At 53.1% G+C, this 25,040-nt stretch overlaps 1 protein-coding gene across 1 annotated transcript in view; it reads right to left on the reverse strand.

The window, feature by feature from the left end:
- ITGA11 (integrin subunit alpha 11) overlaps positions 1-25,040 on the reverse strand; it is a 130,083-nt gene that overhangs the window by 7,584 nt on the left and 97,459 nt on the right. Inside the window, exons 13-26 of the mRNA XM_510503.8 lie at positions 23,265-23,405; positions 22,785-22,988; positions 21,927-22,057; positions 19,065-19,231; positions 17,611-17,753; positions 16,088-16,198; positions 12,061-12,146; positions 10,830-11,037; positions 7,917-8,015; positions 6,299-6,375; positions 4,428-4,517; positions 3,429-3,519; positions 1,946-2,059; positions 1,650-1,736 (exon numbers count right to left, since the gene is read on the reverse strand). Of these exons, the coding sequence (XP_510503.3) occupies positions 1,650-1,736; positions 1,946-2,059; positions 3,429-3,519; positions 4,428-4,517; positions 6,299-6,375; positions 7,917-8,015; positions 10,830-11,037; positions 12,061-12,146; positions 16,088-16,198; positions 17,611-17,753; positions 19,065-19,231; positions 21,927-22,057; positions 22,785-22,988; positions 23,265-23,405 (1,749 nt within the window). The remainder of the gene's footprint in view (positions 1-1,649; positions 1,737-1,945; positions 2,060-3,428; positions 3,520-4,427; positions 4,518-6,298; positions 6,376-7,916; positions 8,016-10,829; positions 11,038-12,060; positions 12,147-16,087; positions 16,199-17,610; positions 17,754-19,064; positions 19,232-21,926; positions 22,058-22,784; positions 22,989-23,264; positions 23,406-25,040) is intronic.

Raw genomic sequence — 25,040 nt, forward strand, 5'->3', positions numbered from 1 at the left:
CAGAAAAATGGCTGGGAAAATGTCACCAGAGACTCCTTCTCCACCATGACAATGCTCCTGCTCGCTCCTCTCAAAGGGATTTCAAAAAGTTTGTGGAAAAATGGAATTAAAAGATAAAAATTAAAAATTAAATTTTACTTCTCAACATAAGCCCATCAAGTTCAAGACACTTTTGTAAGCAATGATACCAACCATGTAGTCCATTCTTAAATGACTAAGAGTCCTGGGAATGTAACCATGTCAATACAGTCCTTTTTTTTTTTTTTTTTTTTGAGACAGAGTCTTGCTCTGTTGCCCAGGCTGGAGTACAGTGGCACCATCTTGGCTCATTGCAACGTCTGCCTCCCAGGTTCAAGAGATTCTCTTGCCCAGCCCGAGTCGCTGGGACTACAGACGCCCACCACCACACCCGGCTGATTTTTGTATATTTAGTAGAGATGGGGTTTCACTATGCTGGCCAGGCTGGTCTCGAGCTCCTGACCTCAAGCTCCTGACTTCATGATCCGCCCGCCTCGGCCTCCCAAAGTGCTGGGATTACAGGCGTGAGCCACCGTGCACGGCCTAATGCAGTTTTGTTTACATTATTAGCTGAGGAATAATGGTTGCCCTTTAAAGGTTTTTTTTAAGATTAGCAAACCAAAAGAAGTTAGAAGGAGCCAAATCAGGACTGGAAGGCGGACGCCTAATGATTTTGAAATCCCCTCATGTGTGAAGCCTATAGCAATGATCATATTTAACAATCAAAATAAAAATAAATTCCTTTAAGTAATCATGATTAAGGTAATCCTGATTATTCTGTCATCATCATATCTATTTACCATTGCCCTGGAGGTCTTAGCTAGAGTAATACCTCAAGATCATTTATAATATAAGGATTAAGTGGAGAAACTAACGTTGATGGGAAACCCAAACAAATCTTCAATTAGAATTTATTAGGTGAAAGTTACTAGTGTTGCTGCCGTGCTGCCCACCCCAACCCCAACCCAGCCTAAATCTTTGGCAAAGCCCACTACCCTCAGTAAGTGCTTTGTGGGAGGTACTTGTCTGGGGGAAGTAAAACTAAAACAGGGAAGATTGTTGTCTGGGGGAAGAACAGTGGAAGCAGGGTGAGAAACTGGTATCTGGAGGCAGAGGCAACCCTGAGAATGCAAACTGGAAATGAGCAGGTGTTTTGGGAGGGCTCTGGAAATTGAAGCTGGTCTGCATTCCATCTCTAGGGCAGGAGGCCCCAGCTGACGCAGCCAAATGTCTCCAATACAAGCCACGTGTGTGTTCTGGTGTTCTGGCTGCGTCTGTTTTCTTCCCCTTCCCTCTGCTTCTCTGTATCCTACCGGCCGGCTTGGCCCAGGTGCAAGTCCACTCTCCCCACCCCTTTCTGCTCGTTTGCCTGGCACACCACAGGCTGTGACCTTGGCTTCTCAGACACTCACTCTGTGTGTTTGTCCCACTCCCTGTGAGACGGGGGACTCACACAGGCCAAGAAGTCTTTTCCTCCTTCAGTTTTTTTCTTGGTTTGGGGCTGGGTACATACAGGTGCTCAGTAAGCTCTTATTGGCAAGCTATTGGGTCGGGAGGGAAATGGCCCGTGGAGCGCCAGCGGCGCGCCTCTAACCCCAGCCACTGTGGCTCTCGGTCTGGGGGACACTCACCAGCTGTGGAGCACGACGCAAGTCTTCCTCCACTGGGGTGGGCCGGTACTCAGTGCTATTGCCCCAGATGTTGCAGGACGTGTTCGCCTACATAAAGGACATGGACACACACACACACACACAGCCTCACAACCAGCTCTGGCAGACGCAGGATCCCAGAGAGGTTTCTTTTCTCCTCCTCTAGCCCTGGTCCTGGGAGAAGGGAGCTGGGGTCTGGGAACCTGGGGACACATGTAGGGGGAGCGTCTGTCTCCTTCTGTTCCCCTCCCCTAGCCGGCTCCCAAGGCCATCACTACCTGGTCGGTGAGGAAGTCCCTCAGCTTCAGTAGGCGGTTGCCGCTCCTGGTGGCGATGGGAATGGTGATCTTCATCATCATCCCATGGATAGGGAACAAGCCCAAGTTCTGGATCTGTGGCCAGAGACAGGGAGGTGTCAGTACAGTCACTTGAGGGGGGCGGAGAACAAGGTCCACAGGGGCCAACCAGCCCCTGGGGGTGGCAATTCCCCCATCAGGCCTGGGAAAAAGGCCCACTCAAGACCCCTGGTATTTTCACCATGGAAGCTCCTAAGCTCTGTCAAATTGTGGCCGGGGACTGCATGGACGAGTGCAAGAAAGCCCTGAGAGGGGATGGGTGGCTGGAAGCTGAAGACAAGTCAGTGGGGATCCTGAGGCCGGAGAGCAGGGGCCACCTGCATTTTCAACTCTTCTTGCCTGGGGTGGGGATTTTGTTGAGGCCAGGGGTGAAGATGGTGACAGCAATGAATGCATCATGAGAGGGAATCATTAATTAACAATTAATTTAATTAATTAAACTCGCTATTTATTACTAAATAAGGAGTGCGTGATTGTTCACATTCTAGCAGTGCCACATTCAGTGCCAGGGCAGCAGTGATTCCAAGCAGGGCTTTGGAACCAGAAAGACCAGGAATCTAATCCTGGGCCCACCACCGCCTATGAGCTGTGTGACCCTGGGCAGCTTACTAGGCCTCTCTTGAACAAGCCATGCAGGGCTCAGCGTGTCTGAAGTCCAGTATCCAGCTGTCAGCTTGCCCTCAGCTTTCACACAGCCTAAGAGAAGCTGATGAACTTACAGCTGTTCAGGGCTGAGGGAGCTATCGGGGCCCACTATAGCAGAGGCTGCCAAATTGCCTCCTAACTCTCGTTCTCCCACTTTCCTTAGTGGCAGAACCGAGACAAAAGGCCACATTTCCCAGCCTCCCTTATGGCTCAGTCACAACATTCTGGATAAAGAGAGGTCACTGGAAGAGTAAGGAACTGCCAGGGAGGTCCCTTAATAAGGAGGGAGCATGCTTTTCTCCCCTTCCTCCTTCCTGCTGCCTGGAATGAGAACGTGATGGCTGGAGCTGCAGCCATCTTGTACTGTGAGGTGAACTGGAGGCTGGTAAGTTCACACTGAGAATGGTGGAATAGAAGACCCACTCCTGAATGACTTTGTGAAGCTGCCAACTCTGGACTTCTTTTATGGGACAGAGTAAACCCTAGTGTGTTTAAACCACTGTTTAAAAAAAATTTAAGAATTTTAGGCAACCACACCCTATCTTCACCCATACACCCCCCACCGCAGTCCGGTTGTTTTTCAAAAGAAGACTGAGAGGCCCAGAGAGGAGAAGTGACTTGCCTAAAGTCACACAGTGGGTGGGTGGCAGGGTTGAGGCTGGACTCCGGGCACTAGTGATGATTCCACATTCCTCCCCTCCAGGATGGGGGTGCTCAGATCCCATCCTTCCCCCTCTACCCAGCTCCCCTCCAGCCTCACCCTGAAGATGCAGCTGAAGGGAGGCCCGATACCATCGTATCTCTCCAGCGAGCTGTTGGGCTTGACCTCGTAGTGGCTCAGGCTGCTGCTCCTGCAGAGACAGAGGACAGGGCTGTCGTGAGCTCAGTCAGGGCTGGCTGGATGGACAGATGAATGAAAGAGGGAGAGGGCATGTGCCGGCCTCCCCCGGGCCATGAAAAACAGGTTCCCGCTTGTGTCGGCTGGGAGTGTCATGTTGGAAGGATTCTGAGCCTTTGCAGGAATCAGCGCTGCCATGGGTGAGCAATGTCTGCCTCCTGAGTGGGTGGGCGTGAGTCAGAACAGCCAGTTATCTCATCCCTGCCCCAGCGTCTCTGCCTAGGAGTGTAGCTGTTTTCGGAGTGACCATGCCACTGTGCTCCCTTCCACCCTCTAGGGATGGCTGGCGTGGGAGGGCCTGAGCTTCCTCTCCGTATCTGCTGTTCTGCCCTGACTTCTCCATCTGCCCGAGAGCTCTCAGAGGACAGGGGCTGTTTCCTCCATCAGACTGGGGGCCAGTAGCATGCCAAGGGGGTGGGGGTGGGAGCAGTCTGTCCTTTGGGGAAGAGTCTTTTCCCACTGACATTGTTTAGATGTGCTGGCATAAGATGATAACAAAAAGCAGATTGACTTATGATAGATATTATTTCTGTTTTTAAATTCTCTACAGACCATGCATCCACTTGTTGCCTCTGCCAGGGGTGGACACCTCCCACTGCCCCCACCCTCCCTCCTTGCCCCTGCTGGGAGCTCCCCAGGGCCGGGCCTGTGTCTCCTTCCTCTAATTTGATATCCCCTCCCCACACTGAATGGGGGTGCTGCACTCTCTGACCCATCAGGGACACTCTTGGCTCCATCCATAGTCCCTTAGTGCTGGGGTCTGGCCCTATTAGGGCCCATCAGAGGGTGCCCCCCCCTTAGGCCTCCCTCCTCCCATTCCCCATGCCTTCCCTCTCCTGGGGCCCCCGGAGCCCGGCCCACCTGGTGAAGAGGACGTCAGCCTCGTATTTGAGGTGGAAGCGTAAGGGGGCCACGTTGTCTTCCTTGGTGCTGTCCCGCTCGTTACTGTCACTGCAAGGAGAGCCAGGCGGCAAGGTCAGGAAGGGGCTCAGCCAGCACAGGCAGCAGGAAGGGTCTGAGGCAGACTGTGGAAGGAGCACACTGGCTTATCTGGGGCTGATGGGCACCAGACAGGCCAGACAGGGAACCTGAGGCATCTCCTAGGAGAGGAAGGGCCAGAAGCGGGGATGGATGACACCAGCTCTACCTGCTGCCCCTTTAGGTAGAGTCAGGGGAGGGCTCTGGGCTGGAGCTAGAAGGCCTGTGCCTGGTCTGGCATGGACTGGACCCCAGCCTGTTTGCCTCCCTCACCCAGACGCCCCGTCTGTCTGGTGGGCCAATCCTGCTGCCTGCTGGACTCTCAGGGGCTGTGGGAGATGACACCTGTGGCAAAGGTTGTGCCCACGGAGGAGGGATGGTGAGGAATTCACAATAGAGTCATTCATTTATCCCTGGACTGACCGGGGGCAGCTCCTACAGGTCGGCCAGGGGCACTCTGCTGCCACAAGAAGGCTGGGAGTGAAATTCAGAGACATCTTCTGGGGGGGTTCTGTCCAGTGTGCCTCCCTTTATATCTGAGCACCATGAACTACCAGGGCAAATCATTTTAGACATAAAAATGTACAGTTCTTGCTTGTTATATAGACTGAGTTTGATTCCCTTTGGAAGCCTTACCCCAAGATAGGGGTTTGGTTAGAAAAGGGAGACCCAACACACACAGATGTGCCTCCAGAGCCCCCTCCTACACACACTTAATTCTCAGACACCCCCCACAGCTGTGCCAGAGACACTGCTCTGCAAGTGCGCTCATTTCTCCTGTGAAGTCGGGACTGGGCTTTCTAAGAGCAGGGCAGAGAGCAAGGGAGGCCTCGCCAAGTTTGCCACGTGGTGTGTGAGAATTCTACCAGGATGCACAATTCATTTAACTGTAGCTGGGACGCGAGCACGTGTCGGGTATGAGTCCCCAGTGCTTATGTGACCTCTGACCTGCACGTGTGTGTGCTGGAATGTTAGTGTTCGGTTTGCCTGGGGTATTTATTTCTTAGCTAAGGATTTTTGCCATTTATAAGGCTCCAGAGTGGACACAATCCCTCTGTCCTTCCCCACACAGAGGTAATTCTGCAAAAAAGAGAAGTGTATTTACTACTGACACAAAGTGATTCATGGGGTCAACACATAGCAAGCTACCTCTGAGAGGCCTGGGAGACAGACAGACAGACAGACAGACGGGAAGACCCACATAGAGTAAGAAAAGGCCTCTTAAAAATAGAAAAAGGGGAGAGAGGTGACTAGGACAGGAAGAGCCCTGGATGGGGAATAGGACGAGTAGTGTTCAGCTTCCAGCTGCACAATTTACTGCTGTGTGTCCTTGGGAAATTCACTCACCCTCTGAGCCTCTCTTAACTTGGAAGATGGTGTGGGGAATAACCCCTGCTTTGATGATCTTAAGGGGCCTCTGTGAGGACTGAGATTTTTGCCTGTACAGTGCTTTATAACCATAAGGTTTGTGAATTACTGCTGTATAGAGGGCTGTCTAAAAGTAAAGGGCTGACATTATTATTTATCATCCAAAGAATGAAGAGTGGTGGCAACACAGGGGGCAGCAGGTTGGCCCACACCTGCAATGGATGCCGGCCCACCTCCCCACCCCGCTGCCTCCACTCAAGGTTGGGGCAGTGAGGGACAGGGCGTGGGGCAGCGGACTCAGTGTTGGGAGGAACAGTTGCTAGCAGCCAGAGAGCTGGGCCCCGGAATAGCAAGCTTGGGGGAGAAGGAGCAGGCACGGCCCTGACCTGCCTGCAGCGAGCTCGATCTCCAGGTGGTGTAGGAAGATGGATTTGCTGAACTCAAAATCAAGACGGAAAGCCACCTGCAAGGAAGCAGTCGCATGTCTGGGCATTGCCGGGACCAGCCCCGCCCACTCCCCACAGCCCACTCCCCACAGCCCCCTGCTGGCTTGGGGAGGGGGAGCTTGCTGGGGGTTGGGGAGCTGCTGGCTGGGAACAGGCTGGGAAAGGGAGGACCAGGTGCTACAGAACATGAGCTGAGCTTCAGGGCTGCTGTGGGGACACAGCCAAAGACAACAGCTCCCACAATGGGGTTTCTCGGGGCTGAGCCAGCCCCCCTCCCTTTTCCTCTTCTTTTGTTTTTAGCAAAAGGCAACCAGAAAGCAGCAAGTCCAGCTCCAGACTCTGTCTGCAGGATTTTTGGGGTAGGGGGCCTTGATGGCAGGAAGGGCCGATGGCCATCGCCATGCACCATGGGATGTGGGGGCCAGAAACGTTTGGTAGGACCGCCTTGTCCACCTCTTCTTTGTGTGTGGCAGGGAGGAGATGGCCCGGAGAGGGATGAGGGCCAGTGGCCACCCAGCAGGCCAACAAGGCATCCGCCCCTTGTCTGGCAGCGCTTCTGCCACACTGCTGACCTGGGCCCTGATACTCCCCTTGCCCTTCGCCCCGCGGTGGGGAAACATGCGACCCTCCTCGCCTCCTCCCCGCCCCACCTGGGGGCATTACTGAGGCTTTGCACAGACCCCTGATGCTCTCCCTGGTCTCACCCTCACGAGGTTTCCCAGGAGACCTCAGCGGCCCCTTCTCTGCAGGAGTGGCTGGGCGTGGGTGGGGAAGCCTGGGCTGTGTCCTGCTCCATCCCCACTCCAGAGCTCCTGGGTTTGTCGGTGCCTCAACCCAGAAACTACACCTTCGACTTATATCTCACCAGGGAGGTGCTTTGCTAAGGAGCCCTCATCCCCACTCCCATTTCTTTCTCTTTCCCCAGCTGTGCAGACCCTGCTCCTGGGAGCACTGCTGCTGCCTAGCTGGCTCCTGCCACAGCTCCTCTCTGATTCCCAAGTCCACGCAGCTTGGCCTCAATTAGATCTTCTCCTACTCCAGAACCTTCTATGGCTGCCCGCTGCCCAGGGCTGATGTCCAAACACTCCCTGCAATCTGGCGTCTCCCTCCCTTTCCCAGCTACTTTGCTTCTCCCTTCACATACCCACCCTCTAGTCACATGAGCTTTTAAGCACAGTTGGGTGGTAGGTGCTCATGAAATGGTAGTTTCTCTCCCCATCCCTCCTCATACACAGCACAGTGGCAGAGGCCAGAAATTTGAAAAACTTGTGAGGCTGCAGAACAGTGGGACTGGCTAAGGGCAGGTGGCAGACTAGTGGCTGGGAGTGGTAGGAATTCTCTCTGAGTTAAAGGATGGGCTGCTAGCATGGGGATGGCTGGCTAATTTGGTCACTTGAATGTCATTTTGTGGGAGAAAAGACAAATAAAAGCCACCTCAGGCCTCCCATCCCTCCCTGGTCTTCTGTGTTCACTCTTGTTGCTCTTGCCACCCTCCCCAAGCTTCCTGTGCCTCCCAGTGCCCACCCTGACCCTCCCCAACATTGTCCCCAGTCTCAACCTTGGCCTTGGCCCGGAAGAAGGGATAGCTGACGTTGCAGACTTTCTTCTGGAGCCTCCTCTCCTCGTTCACACACTCGATGCTACCGTCTGAGTCCTCCTGGAGGTGGGTGGCAGACATCATGGCAGCAGTTAGGTGGGGCCTGGGACCAGGTCTCGAGGCTCCCTCACCCCCAGCCTGCACCCCACTCTGCAGGGGCTGCCTCAGCCCCTGATACCCATATGGAAGCCTGGACCACAGCCCTTCTGATGTCTGAGACCCCAGAGGCCCCAGAGGCCAGGGTGTGGCTTGGTTCCTGGTACTTGGCATGACACGGGGTGGGACACACTCAGAGGTGGTGGGGAGAATGGCGGGGGCTCATGTATGCGTCTCATTTTGCTCACCTGTTAAATGGGGATGACAGTAACTACCTCATCTAGTTGTTATGAGGATTACATGACGTGATGCACAAACATGCAGCGCCTATCCCATGCCCTGCCTATTGTCATCACTCGTATGTGGCAGCTACTGTTATGATGATTATTTGTCCCTGCTGTGTTCTCTGCACTGTTGGGCATTACCTGGGCACATGGCTGTGCATGTCTCTGGGCATGCATGCACCCGTGTGGATGTGAGCATGTGTCTGTGGAGACTCTGTGTGTGTCTGCGTGTCAGTGCATGTGTGTGCATGTACCTGCTGCATGTACACAGAGCATGTGCATTTCCCAGGACAAATATGGGCTGCTGTGTTTTTGCATGTGTGTGCAAAAAGTGTGTGATCAGACTAACACATCTGCATTTGGCTGAGAGGGGTGCTTTCTCTACTAGAGTTCCCCTTGGCTGGATGTTGGGGAGAGAGAGGAGAGGAATGCTGACCTCGCAGCCATGAGCGTTTCCTGGGTTGGGGATGGGTGGTGGCACCTGTGAAGGAGGTAGGCTCCAGGCTAACTCTGCACCCCACCTGCTATGTGTGGGGACACAGCACTTCACAGAACATGTCTCCCACTTCTCTTTACCTCCACTCATTTCCAAAAGCTCTTCTGAGCCACAGAAACTATCTCCATGATTCCCTCCCCAGGATTAGGAGCAAGCATGAGACTGGCCTTGTGAAGTCTGGGCCAGGGAAGCAGGGGAAGGCGGATGCTGGTGTGGGGCTTGATTCCCTCCGTATACCTGAAATCCAGACAGACACAAGTCCCTGGAAAGGAGGGGACTTCGAGAGACCATCAGGTGGGCTCTTCATCATCAGCCTGGGCTGTCACTCTGGGCAGTGGAGAGGGAGTGGGATTGGGGCCCAGGCCTGGGCCTGACAGAAGGAACTGTGGCTGCAGATAGGCCTTGAGGTCTGTTTGAGGATGGGGGAGCCCACTGAGGAGGAAGGGGGTACCCGAGCAGGCAGCTCCTCGCTTTCCTGGGGTGGCCTCCCTCCACTCAGCTTCCCCTCCTGGCTACAGGAACTGCTCCTGTGTGTGTGGCAAGCAACGGGGGCACTTGGGGAGGGGTGCTGGGCAGTGGTTCTGGGGTGGAGAGGACAGACTGGCCTGGCACCTGTCTTGCCCGGCACACTGGGTTCCACATTGACACTGAGATCCTCGAGGACAGAGGCTGTGTCTGAGGGCCCTAGGACCCCCCAACACCCACACATGACATTGATGTCTGAGTTTACTCAACAAACTTGTCTTGAGGGCCTTCTATGTGCCCAGCTCTGGACACAGACATGGCTAAGACAGGGCTCTTGCCACCTGGGAGTCGAGGGTTTCAAGAGGCCAGCACTTGGAGACTGATGTTTCTTCAGAGCACATGAAGGGCTGTGCCAGATGCTATGCGGGCTGGAGGGCCGCCTGTGGCCTTGGAGAGCTTTGGGAAAGATACCCCAGAGAGCAGGGCTGAGGACTATGCTTTGTCACATAGCGCAGGCTCAGGCGCCAGCTGTGGGGCGGGAATTCCGCTCTGCGGCTCACCAGCTGTGTGGTCCTGGGCAGGCCTTAACCCCTTCCTATGCCTCAGTTTCCTCCTCTGTAAAATGGGGACACCACCACCACCACTACCACCACTACTGCTATGCCTGAGGTTGCTGCAAGGGTTAAATGCATGCCAAGTGCTAGCACAGCGCTGGACGCCGTGAGTAGGCAATATGTGGATGGTCACCAAGTGGGAGCAGGAGCCTGTTGGGCAGAGGAGAGAGGAGTCCCAGGTGGGGGCCATGGTGGGAACCAGCAGGGCGTGCTGGGAACAAGGTGGCCCGTGGCACAGTTAGAGAAGAAGTGGCAGGAGGTGGGTGAGATGGGCCTTGAATGCCACAATGAGGAGCCTGGAGTTTGTTCTGACAGCAGCTGGGAGTGATCAGAAGTTTTAACCTGGGGAGGAACCGGTTCTGATTCTTGTCAGAAGGACCTTCCGAGCAAGCCCACAGGGTGCACTGTTGGTAGAACGTGTGGATGGCTGGTGGCACATGCGTGGTGTGTGTGCCCCTAACCAGGGCCCAGGAGTCGGGCTGAAGGGTATTCCTCCCTGTGTTCCCAAAGGGCTCAGACTCCCCTAGTGCTGGTGGTTCTCAGCCCTGGCTGCACACTGAAGTCACCGAGGGAGCTTTAAAAGCCTCCCGATGCCAGGCCCAACCCCAGAGCAAATCAGTTAGGATCTCCAGAGGAGGAGTCTGGGGGCAGGCTTTTTAAAGCTCTCCTGTGATTCTTTTTTATTTAATTACTTTATATATTTTTGTAGAGATGGGGTCTCACTATGTTGCCCAGGCTGGCCTCAAACTCCTGGGCTCAAGTGATCCTCCCACCTCAGCCTCCCAAAGTGCTAGGATTACAGGCATGAGCCACTGCACCTAGCTTTTTTGTGATTCCAACATGTAGCCAGGACCCCACCTGGCCTTCCTTTTCCTTTGTGCCAGGCAGAGGCAGTCTGGGCAGGTCGCTGAGGTCTTACCTTCTGGATCAAGCTGGCAAACTGCAGGTTTGCTGACTGCGAGATGTTTAGGACTGTGCTGTAGGCATTCTCGCCCCTGTTCTCCAGTGTGGCCTCCACCGCCACTCGCCGGCGTGTGCTCTCTACGATGAAAACTGTGGTGTCGAAGGACAGCGTGTATGCGGAGCAGTCCTGCACAGGCTTCCTCAGCACCCTCTGGCAGTACTCCCTGAGAACAAGAGACCACCAGAGACTGGGCAGATGGAATGAGGAAAGCAGGGGTAGAGAGGAGCCCCAGGGTTGGGGCAAAAAGGTGGGTCTGGGCACTTGACTGGCCTCTGCTCATGGGAATAGCCACTGGGAGGAGAGTGGAAATGGATGGCAGGGCTGGAAAGAGCTCACCCTTCAAGACCACTTCCTATTTCAAAGGCCCTTGGTGTCCCCACCAGAGATCATACCCTCCGCTGAACCCAGAGCTCTTATTTGACCTCACCACTCACACATCACCACACCACACATCGTGTTTCCCTTTTGGCCTTGGCTGCTAGGAAGCTCAGCACTAATGTAGAGATAATCCTTATTTTAGACTAGCTGGTTAGAATATGTGCTCCATTATCCTTCTACAAGTTTTGAATGTGCTATTTCTCTTTATTATCTATGTCATGGTATATATGTTTTCCATCTAAATCATCTCATAGTTGGATCAAAGTTGAGCATAAATTATTGGAAAATATGTTACATAAATTAAGAATATGATATTGTTCATTATTTTCCCTTGTATGTTCGTTTGTCTCTTCCAGGGGATTGTAGGTCCCCTGCTCACCCTTGGCTGGTGTCCCTGGCATCTTTCCATCAGAAGGATTGGAAAGCCCAAGGTGTTCAGCCAGCGGGCCTAGAGGTCACCTCATCTGGGGGCTGAAGGACAAGCACCCAGAACTCCAGAGACTCCTGTCTCTACCTTTCATCTATTTTGTAATGTGGGCTCCGAAGAAAGGGTTTCTTTTTTTTTTTTTTTTTTAACAAAATTTGAAATTAGATTAGACTAGTAGTTTCATATTACAGAGGAGACTTTCCTGAGGTTATGCAGGAGTTGGTGGCAGAGCCTGGGCTAGCACGCAGGCTCCAAGTGCAATGTTTGATCCATGCTGCCTGTGAGGAGGATGTCCGGGAAATAATCCAGGGCCCCAGGAGCCCCAGAGCCTCTGGCAGTGAAGGGGAAGGGGCGAGGTGGGGGTGGAAGGAGCCAACTCACATGGCCGTGGGCAGGTCACTCCGGGCATCCAGCACAAGGTCAGGGACACAGTGCTCATCCTCATTGCAGCCGTTCCAGAAGGGCACCTGGGCCAGGGAGAGCCAGGTGTGGGCAGCTGGGTAGGGACCCGCAGCCCCTCGCCCTCAATGTACACCAGCTCCGTCTCCACCACACTAGACATGGGCTGGCTTTCCTGCACTGTCCCCAGACACCACACTGCTCTGTCTTGTGCTTTTCCATAGATGCTTCCCTCTTTAAAACGAGGCTCAAAACTCAGCTCCTCCTTGTTCCCCTCCAGTTCATAACTGAGCTGATGGCACAGAACCCCCACTCCCACTCACCCAGCAGAGCAGTTCTGGTCAACATTTATTGATCATCTACTGTGTGTGGGCAAGGGCTTTGGTACTGGGGATACAAAACAAGAAAGATGCAGCTTCTGCCCTCAGCTCAAGGGGAAGATTGGTGTATGAACGAATCACTAGTGTAAAATGTGCAAAAAAACCAAAAAGAAGTGTGCATGAGGAATAGAAGAGGCAGAGAGGAGAAACAGCTGTTTTGGCCTGTAGGAAGTCAGAGAAGGCTTCGAGGAAGTGACAGGGGATCAGAGTTCTGAAGGACGGTCAAGGTAGCTGGGTGGACCGGGGTGGAGGTGGTGAAGTCCAGGAGCAAGGACGACCTGATGCAGGGGCCCTGGGGCAGGAGCGGGACAGTGAGTCTGGGAAATGATGGGTGGGTCAGTGTTGCTGTGGTAAGAGACACAGGGGTGGGAGAGAGGAAGAGATGGTCAGGGGCCTGTGTTTACAGGGCCTTGGGGTCATTCCTTGCAACTGGTAGGAGTTGCCGAATGCCTCAGGCAGGGAGTGTCCTGACAGACCTGCAAAGGCTGCCCTGGCTGCTGTGGGAGAATGGAGTGAGAAGATGGAGGCTCGAGGCAGGGAGACCATTGAGGAGGCTGCCGCAACATTCAGGCAAGAGATGACGCTGGTGTCGGTGTGGTAGTGGGCATGAGAGTAGGAAATAGGTTAGTGACCCCAGAGGCGGGATCAATAGGAAACTGGAGGTTGTCGGGGCTGAGGGAGAAAGGGGTCCAGGGTGTCAGCTGAGTTTCTTTTTTTAGGTGTCTGGAAGGATGATCATGGCATTTGGTAATAAAAGCAGGGGTTGGCCGGGCGCGGTGGCTCACGCCTGTAATCCCAGCACTTTGGGAGGCCGAGGTGGGCGGATCACGAGGTCAGGAGATCGAGACCATCCTGGCTAACACGGTGAAACCCCGTCTCTACTAAAAATACAAAAAATTAGCCGGGCGTGGTAGCGGGCGCCTGTAGTCCCAGCTACTCGGGAGGCTGAGGCAGGAGAATGGCGTGAACCCAGGAGGTGGAGCTTGCAGTGAGCCGAGATCGCGCCACTGCACTCCAGCCTGGGCGACAGAGCGAGACTCCGTCTCAAAAAAAAAAAAATAAATAAAAATAAATAAATAAAAGCAGAGGTTGGCCGGGCGTGGTGGCTCACACCTGTAATCCTAGAACTCTGGGAGGCTGAGACAGGTGGATCACCTGAGGTCAGGAGTTCGAGAACAACCAGGCCAACATGGTGAAACTTTGTCTCTGCTAAAAAATACAAAAATTAGCTGGGCGCAGTGGCTGCAGTCCCAGCTACTCGGGAGGCTGAGGCAGGAGAATTGCTTGAACTCGGGCAGAGGCTGCAGTGGGCCAAGATGGTGCCACTACACTCCAACCTGGGCGACAGAGGGAGATACCATTTCAAAAAAAAAAAAAAAAGTAGGGGTTAAGTGAGAAGTTCAGTGTGGGGCATGTTGAGTTTAAAGTGCCTGTGGCCCACCCAGGGCGAGGACCTCAGCAGGCAGGTGGATATTCAAGCCTGGAGCTGAGGGGCAGTAACTGTCACTACCGACAACACAGCCCAAACCAGGGGCGAGGAAACAGGTGTCACAAAGTCACGTGTATCTTAAATTCATTAACTTTTCTCGAAGGAGAGCTCTCTGGCCCTCAGTCAGATCCACACGCTCTTGCTTTAGGCATGGATCTACCCATCTCGCCCCTCAGCTCCCCACCGCAAGGTGGATCTGCCGACTACAATGGTAGCCAGCGAAGCCATATCCAGGGGTCACCGTGGAGCCGTTTGGGAAAGGAACTTAGTTCAGGATAGGGGCTTTACGGCATTCTAGCACCAAAGTTCATCCTGGTGAGTTCAAGTCTCGAAGAAAAAACAGCCAGCTCCCACTCAGCATACTGTTTAAGAAGTTTGAGAACTATATAATGACCTTCAGAAGAATTTCTATCTGGCTGATTAAAATAAATAATTTCATGTAATAAGCAACTGTTACACTCAATAATATGGGATGGCTCACTTCCCCAAGAGGCCAGATATTATGGTATTAGAACAGTGCTGGGCATTTAGTAGAGGCAAAGTAAGACTTTGTAGAATGATGGGAAGAATGTGTCTCGCTGGGGGCTAGAAATCCAGATAAACCAGAGTTTTAGAAACTTAGCTGCTCTACAAAGTTTCAGCTCTGTTTCTCACCTTTTCTTTGTAAGGTGAGAAAGGGGTTTACCTGAAGCTGCATCCTGCCTTTCCTATTTCCCTGCCTTGGTGATGCTGTCAGCTCTCCCGGAATAAAAGCCCATCCTCCCTGTCTCTGCATGTCTGAATCCTGCCTAGCCTTTAAAGTCTGGCCAAAGGCTTCCTCCTCCAGGAAGGCCCCCTGACCTATCATCTGATTGCTTGATTGTACGTCCTCCAAGTGCATACTGCCTCCCACCTGACCTGTGCTGCTCATTACCACCTTGCATGGAGATCATCGGTGTCAGAGCAGGGATTACCCTGTGTGTTAATCTGCACTGTGGGCTTCAGCATGCTTGTGGGGTGAGTGCCACGTACTCATTCATTTGCCATAGTGACTTTGTAATTACTGCGAGAGGACAAAAATGACTTAGTGCGCCCAGCTTTCCCCTTCTCCCGGCTCACTAACGATGAATCCAGCTTTGCCAGCCCAGGAGCTCAGACTTAGGAGAAAGAGGGGAGGTGTGAGGACGGGGGTTTGGCAGGGGACTGTGGGAGGCCTGGGGAGAGGGGTGTGGAGGGGCTGTGGGGGATGATGGGTGTGAATGAGAGAAGGGGAGGTTTTCAGGGGCATTGCTGTGGACTGTACGGTCCTTTCCTGGTGTTGAAGAAATGCAGGTAAGAACTCGAATAATTCTGAAACTGCTTCCTGGCCGGACTCTGTCACTCACACAGACGTTGCTCAGAGACTGGACCTCACAGAATGGCTTAAGAGCACCGTGGTGTGCTTAAAAGTTGTTTCCCAAATCCTCAAGGTTCAGGCATTAGCTATTCCATTTTATAACTTTTGCCTGCTCTTGCAGCACAGCGGCAGAATTGATCACTGCCTGACATTTTCCTTGAGTGGGATTTACATGGAGTTGCAGCTGCAGGGAGCATTTGCATGTTAGATGTCAAACATTTTGGATGCCCCAGAGCCAGGGATTAGAAAATGTGGCTGAGGGATGTGGCCACTTCTTTTTGGAATGCTTAGGACCGCTGTCAGTCAGTTAAAACACTTCTTTTTGCAATACTTAGGAGCTCTGTGAATCAGTTAGTCACCTAACAAGCAGAACCCCAGGCCCTAAGAGTCACTCTCTGGTCTCCATTGTCCTCATCTGTAAAGGAGGGAGGTGGGTGATTAAGATCTCAGGTCCCTTCTCATCCAGTGGTTCTTTGTATTTCTCCGGTGCTCACCCCGTGCTCCCCTGTGCTGGGGATATGGGGAAACTTGAACAGGAGAAGGCCTGGGCCTTGCCCTTAAGGAATTGATCTGCTAACACTCAGCACAGGCCCCGAGAGAGGCAGGAAGGAGCCACACTGTGGGTTTGCCAGGACAGGAGGTGGGAAGGTGAGGTGAGGGATGGTGTCCTCTGTACCCGGCACACTCAGGCTCTGGGTTTTGGGGTTGAGGTGGAGGTGGGGGTGGGGTTCATTCCCGAGGTGCGTGCCCTGTACCGAGATGTACCGAGACTCTGAGAGTGGTGGGCCAGCCGTCGTCCAGCATGGGGCCATGGTCAGGGTCCTCCAGGGAATACTCGACTGAGAAGGTCACTGGCTTCACGTAGTCAGCAGTGTCCTGGGGGGTGGAGATGAGGGCAGGGGTGAGGGAGGAGAGAACGTCATTTTATGAGCCAGGACCATGGATGCTGAGATAGAACTTCCACCTTCCTTAGATGGCAGGGCAGCTGCCCTGTGCCCTCAGGATGAGTCTGCAGGTGGATGGAGGTTTCTAGCAGGTCTGTTGGTGGGAAGAGTGTGCCTCCGTGAAAGGAGCTCCAAGCTCAGCTCATGCCAACCTAGATGTCTGGCTGTTTCGCCAAGCTCCTGCACATCCTTCAGGGCCAGACTCCCATTGCCCGGGTACCTCGGCCTCTGGGAAGCCTGGCAGTGCCCGCCTGTATCCTACCCCACCCACCACTCTCTTCAGACCAGTTACGCCTGCTGCTCATGTAGCATTTGAACCATATGACTGTGTGTCACTCTTCCTTCCCAAGCAAGGAATAGGCCTGGAGCCTCCCAGCATGGCCCTAGCACTGTGATAAGGGCTTCAGCATGTGGAATTGGTGAATGAACAAACTCGTGAGCAAGACAGGGGCGCTCAGGTTGGTTCTGAGCATAGATGGTAAGTAAAGGGGTTGCTTAGAGCAGCCTAAAAATTTCCCCTTGGAACCTGCAATCCCTGATTATATAAAGGCAGTGGCTCTCAAACCTGAGCTGGCACCAGAGTCCCCTGGGAGCTTGTTAAAACACAGGGTGCTGGCCCCAGCCCCAGCCCCAGCCCCAGAGTTTCTGAGTCAGAACAAGTGAATTTCCAAGTTTGTGGGGAGGATGAAGATGCTGCTGGTGTGGGTGCGTCTCAGGGGGCCCCTTAACAGGGATGCACCTTCTCAGACCTGCTCACATCTCTGAACTCTGGCCATTGAACTACTGGGACCAGGAGGGCTCTGAGTGACCCTGCTTGCATCTCTGGGGCTGGAGCTGTGAGCTGGGTATTTGGTATCTCTGGATGGAAGTAAACCTCTCATTCTCTTCCTTAGCTATAAAATGGGGCACCAGGCCACTACCCTACTTGTGACATCACTGGCGCCCCTCTCTGTCTCACCTCCTGTTTTGTACATGCCACTGTCTCCTGGACCTGGCCTTTAATTGTTAGCTGCTGCCTGCTTATCCCTCCCTTTGGGGCTGTGCCCCCCACCAGCTGCTCCCAGTTCTCTCTGCTGGACCTACTGAGCCCACCTTCCTCCCTTCGGCATCTGAGAGTGGCAGGAGAAGAGGTTTTGGAAGGATGTCTAGTGAGGTGGTATGTAGCGTGTCTCTGGGGCATGAGGTGGGAATGTGGAGTGGCCAAGGTCAGGGTACACTGTCCCTGGCTGGCTTCCTGAGGTCTGCTGAGGGCTCAGAACCAGCCAGGCAGACTCTCTGCCTCTCCCACGGCAGATGCTCCTTCCTATAGGAGCTTGGGCTCTGCTGGTGGGGCTGCCAGCTTACCAGGACATGGAAGTTGATCCGCTCACAGAGCTCCTGGCCGGAGGAGAGCAGGACGGCTCTGTTGGTGAATCGGTCCCCGCCCTCGTCCAGGTGGGCCCTCGGTGTATACCGCCTCTCATCCATGGTGGCGTTGTATCTGATGCCTGCAGGAGGGGAGAGGGCAAGACCACAAAGGTGGAGCCACATGCCCATCCAAGACTGTCTGCCTCCTCCAGGAAGCCCCCCAGGCTGGCCAGGGGAGAGCTGTTCCTTTCCTCTCACGAGCCCCAGTGTGGGTGAGAAACTCCCACATGGAGAGCAAGTGATTGCATGAGGAAGGTAAAGGAAGGAACCAAAGAAAAGGGGGAGGAAGAGGGTGGAGAAAGAGCAGAAGGAAGAAGTGGAGGGAAAGTGAACACCGCAGATGAGGAGGGGAGACAGGATGTGGGGCCAGGGCGGTGTCATGTTGAGCCCTTGCTGCAGTCAACAACCCCCTCCTCCTCTCCCTCCACCTTCCCTGTCTTTCCCTGGGCTCTGGGATCCCCCTCAGGGCTGGTCAGAGCCTTTGCTGGGTACTTCCTCTCACACCAAGGAGGGCTGGCCAGCCCCTTCCTGCCGGATCCTCAAATCTCTGACTCTATTCTGGGGCATAAACCCTGCAGCCTCCTCCCCTTCAGTTAGGTTTTGCCAATTCCTGGAAAGGCTCAGTCCCTTCTCCTGTTCTCCAGCACGCCCGCAGGTTGCTGCTGGCTCTCATATCTCTCTCCTCTCAGGGACAGAAGTTGAAAGAGAGGGGCACAGCCCCCAGGCCCACCTTTGTTCTCATCTTCCCTTTGGTCTCTTCTTTGTCTGGTCCTGCTCCTTGGCTGAGAGACTCCCTGAGTCCCTGTTTCCTGTGCCAGCACAGACAGTCCTGGAATCTGCAGCTCACTTCCTGAGACCACCTGGGGCCAGGGCTGTCATGAGTAGGTGTCTGACTCCAGACTTAGCTGGAAGTGATGGACCCTCAGAAGGAAACTGCCCTGCTGTGGACTCACACCCACTTCTGAGCGGGGCTCCCTGCTGCTGGGGTCTCATTGACCTGGCCTCCTGGTTTCCAGCACCCCCGCTGTAGGACTCCTGGGTCTGCCTCTTCCTCTGCATCCAGGCAGACTTCTGGGCTTCCACACCCCACTTTGCTCCACTGGCATCAGTCCTGTGTTCTGATCCAAACTCTACACCCAGACTGTTTCCTTCTTCTCCTGTCCTCCCTGTCATGATCACCCCTGCTCACTGCCACTCTCACCCTGGCATGACATCCCCTCTTTGCCCTTTGGAATGAGAGCATCAAATGGGATCCAGTAGTCATCCAAGGTGGCTCTAGGGCGACCTGGCACTTAGCACCCATTTTGGGAAAAGCCCAGGCTTTGAAATAGAGCAAGGTGCAGGGGGAGACTGGAGTCTGGGGGTGGGGAGAAAGGAGGGGCCTGCTTTACCAACAGTTGTTGTTTGGAAATGGGGTGCCAGGAAGACGGGCGTGAAGCAGAGGAAGGCGGCCAGGCAGGTGGCATCCCTGCCACTGCGCTTGCAGTCTCTGTGGAAGATGTTGATCTTGGATGGCTCAAAGTGGAGGCTGGCATTGATCTGAACCACCGGGCGGGACCTGGAGGAGAAGGACCAGTGAGCTGGGGTGGGGCAGGGGCTCAGGCTGCCCTGCTGTGACCATGGGGAAAGACAAGAACCAGATGCGAGTGGGATCTGCAAAGCCACTGGAGGGGGTGAGGTGGAGGATGGAGGGGGCTTCGGATGTCAAAGGACTGGCAAGAGCGAGCACGGGGGGAAAGGGGCTCAGCCACCTCATGGCCCCTCCGTGCAGCCCCTCAGCACTTTCCCCGAGGGGCTGTGCTCGCTGTGGATCATGCTGACTTCCCTTTGCTCCCTCATCACCTTTTATAGCAGTGGTTCCCCACCCTGGATGCACATGTGAGTCATCTGAAGAGCTTAAAAAAATCCTGGTGCCTCAGCTACACCCTAGGCAAAACCACATCAGAATCAGACCTTAGCAGGTTTTAAAGCAGTGCCTCTGAAATTTTCATATGTGTGCACGCCCCCTGGGGATCATGTTAAAATGCAGATTTTGATCCAATAGCTTGGCACTGATTTTGCATTTCTAACAAGATCCCAGGTGATGTGAACGTTCCATGGACCACACTTTGAAGAGCGAGGCGTTAAAGCACCCCAGGTGATTCCAACGTGCAGCCAGCGTCCATCTAACCCCCACACTACCCCATCCAGGTAACCAAGGAAATACAAATTTACCCTTATACCGGCCTAAGTCAAATGTAATTAGGAACGGAAACCTACTGCCTCTCCCAACCATGAATGTATATAAAAAGAAATAGGAGTAGAGTGGCTTAGAGGTTTCATAGCTTCAACGTGATGATCTGTGCCAATACTCTGTTCTTCTTAGCATAAAGGTGAACAGCACCTCTGCACTGTAGTGTGAAAGGGTGGATTTGAGTCTTGGCTCCACGGGTTCCTCATTGGACCTTGGCAGGTCACATGATCTTTGCGATGGGGGATTGTGAGGATCAGAGGAGGTGAGAATGTCCTTTGACAGTGTAGAGTGCTGTGTCAACATAGTGGGTTACATCTGAAGTTCTCAAACTTGACTTCCCATTGGAATCACTTGGGGAGTTTAAAAAAAATTACTGCTGCCCAGGTCCCTCCACAGAATTCTGCTTAATTGGTGTGGGTAAAGCCTGGGCAATGACATTTTAAAAGCTCCCCTGGTGATCCTAATGGGCAGTCATGTTTGAGAACTATGGGGCTTGACCATAGTCTTCCCAGAGGGCTCTCGCCCGCAATTTCATCAGTATTTAGGTAGCACATAGGTGTAGACTTCAAAAGCTAGAGCTTGATCCAATCATTTCTGTGAGACTGATTCTCTTGAGGGGTGTGTGTGCACATGTGTATCTTGCTACCTGTAGAGAAGTTTATATGTTACTTTAAAGACCTGCTAGGTTCTGTGTACCTCCTCCCCGGGCCTTGGTCATCTGCCATGCTTTCTTGGCTGGAACCAACACAGTGGACACCTTTACACACCTTGCAAGCCCAGGCTGCTGTTGCTGCCACCACCACCACCACCAACAAGGACCTAAGAGCCCCCACATGCAGCACAGACCTTCCAAGAGACAGACCCTGCTCCTGTACACTAGCTGGGCTGCACAGGCACAGGCCCTGGCTTCCCAGTGCTGCCTAGAGGGCTGGGGCACCACCGGGACTGTTGGGCAGCAGATGCTCTGGCCATGACAAATGAGGGATGTGAGGGAGCCACAAGTCTGCTGCTGCCCCTTCTTCCCCTACAATGGGCTGTTTTATGCCACACTGGAAATGCTGAGACACTCAGCAAAGAGCAGCACGCGTGGTGAGGACAGGCTGGCTCGCTTGGCATCGGTGCTCCCTTCCGGCTTCACTTCTGCTTCTAGGATTGCTCCCACTCCCAAAGCATTCACAGAGGCTTTTGCCTCAGGCTGTTTTCTAGGGAACCTGGAGGAAGACATTTCCCCCTTGGGTTGTAGTATTCTTGTGAACAGGAGCCTGTCCTTTCCTTTATTCTCCCCGTGAAGTTATATATTTCTGTTCAATGCCTTTTTAAAGTTGTAGGGCAAATATGATTGCATTTACATAAAATTACAAGCAAGGGAAAAAGGACTGGGAGGAGATATACCACAGCATTAATAGTGGCATTGTTAAGGTGATGGCAGGCTGAGTGATTTTTTTTCCTTGTTTTATAAATGTTCTTTATGTTATTATATTTATGATGAAAAATATCTCATCAACATATATGAAAAAATACTCAAGGTCTTTTTTTTTTGGCTCAAAAAGCAGCAAACATATGGTAAAATAAATGGGTGTTTAGGAAGCATGAAAATGAGGCCCTGAAGAAAGGAAGCAAGAAGTCAGAGCGCTTTGGAGGAAAGAAATCTCTGTACTAGATAAACATTCCTCCACGCCAGGGGAGAAGGAAAGGTCCTTCCAGATGGTAAAAATACGCTCAACTTGCCCCTGCGAGTGTTATAGCTTGAAAAGGTGAAGTGGAAGACATGCTTGAGTAGCCATAACTTTTAGGACAAATTCTAAGAGCGGGGGCTTTTGGACAGGACTTCAATTTATATTGAATTTACACTGATTCCACCAAAAGGAAATGTGTAAGCAAGATGGGATAAGAACAGGGTGGGTCTAGCTGAGGGCAGTTAAAGACAAGAGACAAAGATCCTGAAGCCTATCTTTAAAACCCCTGGATTCATTGTGACTTTCAGGAGAGCCCAGGAGGTGGGAACAGCGGGGGAACCAACCACAGAATCACAGCGTTGCCAAGGGCTCCCACTGCCAGGTCGATGAGCCCATCCTCATTGAGGTCCAATTGCCCGTGGATGCTGCAGCCAAAATACTGGAGGCCGGTAGCCAGCTCTGAGGCTGTGATTCTCTGCAGGGCGCGGGAAGAGAGCGGGAGGGCATGCACACTGTGAGTGTGGGGGCGGGCGTCCCCGAGCAGCAGGAACAATCAGGAACAATAGGGAGCCTGTGTGAAACCACCAAGAAGCTTCCCCAACCCAAAGCAATCTCCTCTCTTGGCCTGTCATGGCACCTGAAATTCCTACCATTCAAGTCATTCTTTTGGATTAAAATATCGTGTCTTAAAAGAGTTCCCCATTAAGTGTAAATACATGTTACTTGGAGGCGACCCATCCCCATCTCTCACGCTGGTCTATTTTTTAGGCTATTTTACTGATAAACCGTGCGGGCAAAAGAATGATCCTCAGGGGATGGGACCCAAGACGGGTCGGTTTTGAGGTGGGCATGGTTTCTAGCATGAAGCATTTCCAGAGAAGAGTGAGCCCAGAAGGGATGCTCCACTGGTAGGCAACTGCATGTGTGCGCGTCTCGGGGGGAGTGAGGGTCAGGTGCCAGGGACTTCTTGTTGGGGGAGGATGAGGGTAAGCAGGGAGAGGGTGCCAAAGGGGGTGATGGGAGGGTCCTGAAGGTAAAATGTGCCCTTTTCAAAATTTCCACTTGGGGAAGCATGGCCAGGACAGATTGGCATCCGTTTCTGTGAGAGGGTCTGGAAGAAAATCCTGAACCAGATGAGGCACAGAAGCTCCTGGGACTCCTGCAGCCCCATTTGCTCCATCCGCTTCCCGGGGAAGCCTGACCTGCTTAGGTGTCTTCAGGACGCTGCCTCGGAAGCCGTGGAAGATGTAGATGGCTCCTGCGTGGTTGTCCTCCAGGGGGGCTCCCACCACCACGTCATTGTAGGAATCCTGGTTGAGGTCTCGAACTGAGGCAATGGAGGACCCAAATCGGGCATTCTGGTAACTGTGTGAATCCTTTAGCGTTCCGTCATAAACAAACCGGTTCTGCAAAACCAGGGGCAGAAAAAGGCTGGGGAGGGCTTGGCAAAAGTCCTCAGGCTCATAATTCCCTCTGCAGGCTGCTCCGGCATCCTCTCACCACTCCATTCCCCCAGAACCCCCTCTCTGGCTATATGAACCCAGCCACAGAGGAGGCTCTGATTCTCCCCAGGCCTGGCTCCAGCACTGGCCTCGCTAGTAACGCATTTCCCTCGTGGCTACCCAAGTCAAAGCAGAGGTTGGGGGCCCCTGAGAAGCTGCCCAGCCCCTGCCCAGCTGTACCTGTCTCAGCTCATAGACGTACACCTTGCCTCGCTCACGGCCCTCGTTGAAGTACATGGGTGCGCCCACCAGCAGGACATCAGTCACGCCGTCGCCGTCGATGTCCACCGAGGTGATTTCACTCCCAAAGTAAGAGCCTATCTGCGGCACGTGATGGGAGAGAGGAGTGGGCTGGCTGCCCAGCTCGCACAACCCAGAGCCCTCGCCTCGCGGGCAGAGGGAAGCCAAGGTCATCCTCTGACTCAGAATTTTTGGTGAACAAATGGATCCTCCCTTCTCACGCGCTCCCTCTCTCTCCTGTCCCTCAGAGTGGACTTGTCTGTTTTCAGTTTGCCCTTCTCCCCTTCCCTCTTTTCTTTCTGTCATTATCCCCTCCCCACTCTTCTTTCTTTCTGTTAATTTTACTGGTGGCCATTTATCTTTTGTGTAAAGTGATATAATGGCAAAAAATCAGGAGACTGTTTAAAAGTATGAAGAAGACATCCAAACATAACTACCATGAACGTTTTAGTGGATTTTCTTCTCGTTTTTTTCCCCTGAGGCATGTTGCCTATTTGTAGGTGTGTGTATATATGCTTTTATTTTTACAAATTGGGGTAATAATGCAAATATAGTTTATATACTGATTTTTAAATAAAACAATACATCACAAACATTTTTCTATGATGTATTATATTTTCATCTACAACATAATCACTGGTGATTCCACAGTGCTCCAAATTATGCATGTATCATAATGTGTTTAATCAATTATTGCTGGACAGTTAGCTTTTTTTTTTTTTTGAGGCAAGGTTTTGCTCCATCACCCAGACTGGCGTGCAATGGTGCAATCTTGGCTCACTGTAGCCTCGAACTCCTGGGTTCAAGTGATCCTCCCATCTCAGCCTCCTGAGTAGCTGGGACCACAGGCACTTACCACCGCTCCTGGCTGTTTTAAAAAATTATTTGTAGAGATGGGGTCTCACTATGTTGCCCAGGCTGGTCTGGAACTCCTACGCTTCAGTGATCCTCCCACCTCAGCCTCTCAAAGTGCTGGGATTACAGGTGTAAGCCACTGTTTTTAATTTTTGATGTTATAAATCATTCTGGCATTAGCATCGTGGATGGTGAATTATGATTTCTTTCAGTGTCTGAGCACTTGCTGTGTTCCCCTTCTGTTTGGGGTACAGTGCTCCCCACTTCAGTGAGGGCACCATCCACCCCCTCATCAGAAACCCAGAAACCCTGACTCCACCCTCCACCTCTCCCACCCATAAACCTGCCAGCAAGTGCTATGTGGTGGGTGCCAATTCACCAACTGCTCCCCCCTGCTTCGTCCCTAGGTGAGGTGCCTTCTAAAGGGCCTTCCAGCCTCAGGCTGGCCCCTTCAGCCCACCCGCATGGCAGCTGGTGTGGCCTCTAACACCACTCCACCTCTTGCTTTTGGGATAGTATCTAAACTCTCTAGCAGGACTGTGCTGGACCAGCCTCCCTCCCCAGCCTCTGTCCCCACAAGCTCCTGCTCCCACTGCAGTGCTCCCGGGTCCTGCCAAACTGAGTTATTTCTCTTCTCCAAAGGCCCCAGGCCTTGGCTGGCTTCCAGGCTTCCCTCTGCACAAGCTTTTCTCTTGCATGCACTCCCCGCCCCTATGTCCTCCCCAGACCATCCCCTGCCATCCCTCAAGTCTCAGCTGATGTGTCACTTCCTGTTAGAAGCTATCCTTGACCTTCTCCACTCTGCTCCCTGCCCCTTTTCCATGTGCCTTCAGCTCCATACTCCTCCCACCAGCCCCCACT

Source organism: Pan troglodytes, chromosome 16 (genome assembly GCF_028858775.2).
Source record: "Pan troglodytes isolate AG18354 chromosome 16, NHGRI_mPanTro3-v2.0_pri, whole genome shotgun sequence".
Classification (NCBI taxonomy): Eukaryota; Metazoa; Chordata; class Mammalia; order Primates; family Hominidae; genus Pan; species Pan troglodytes.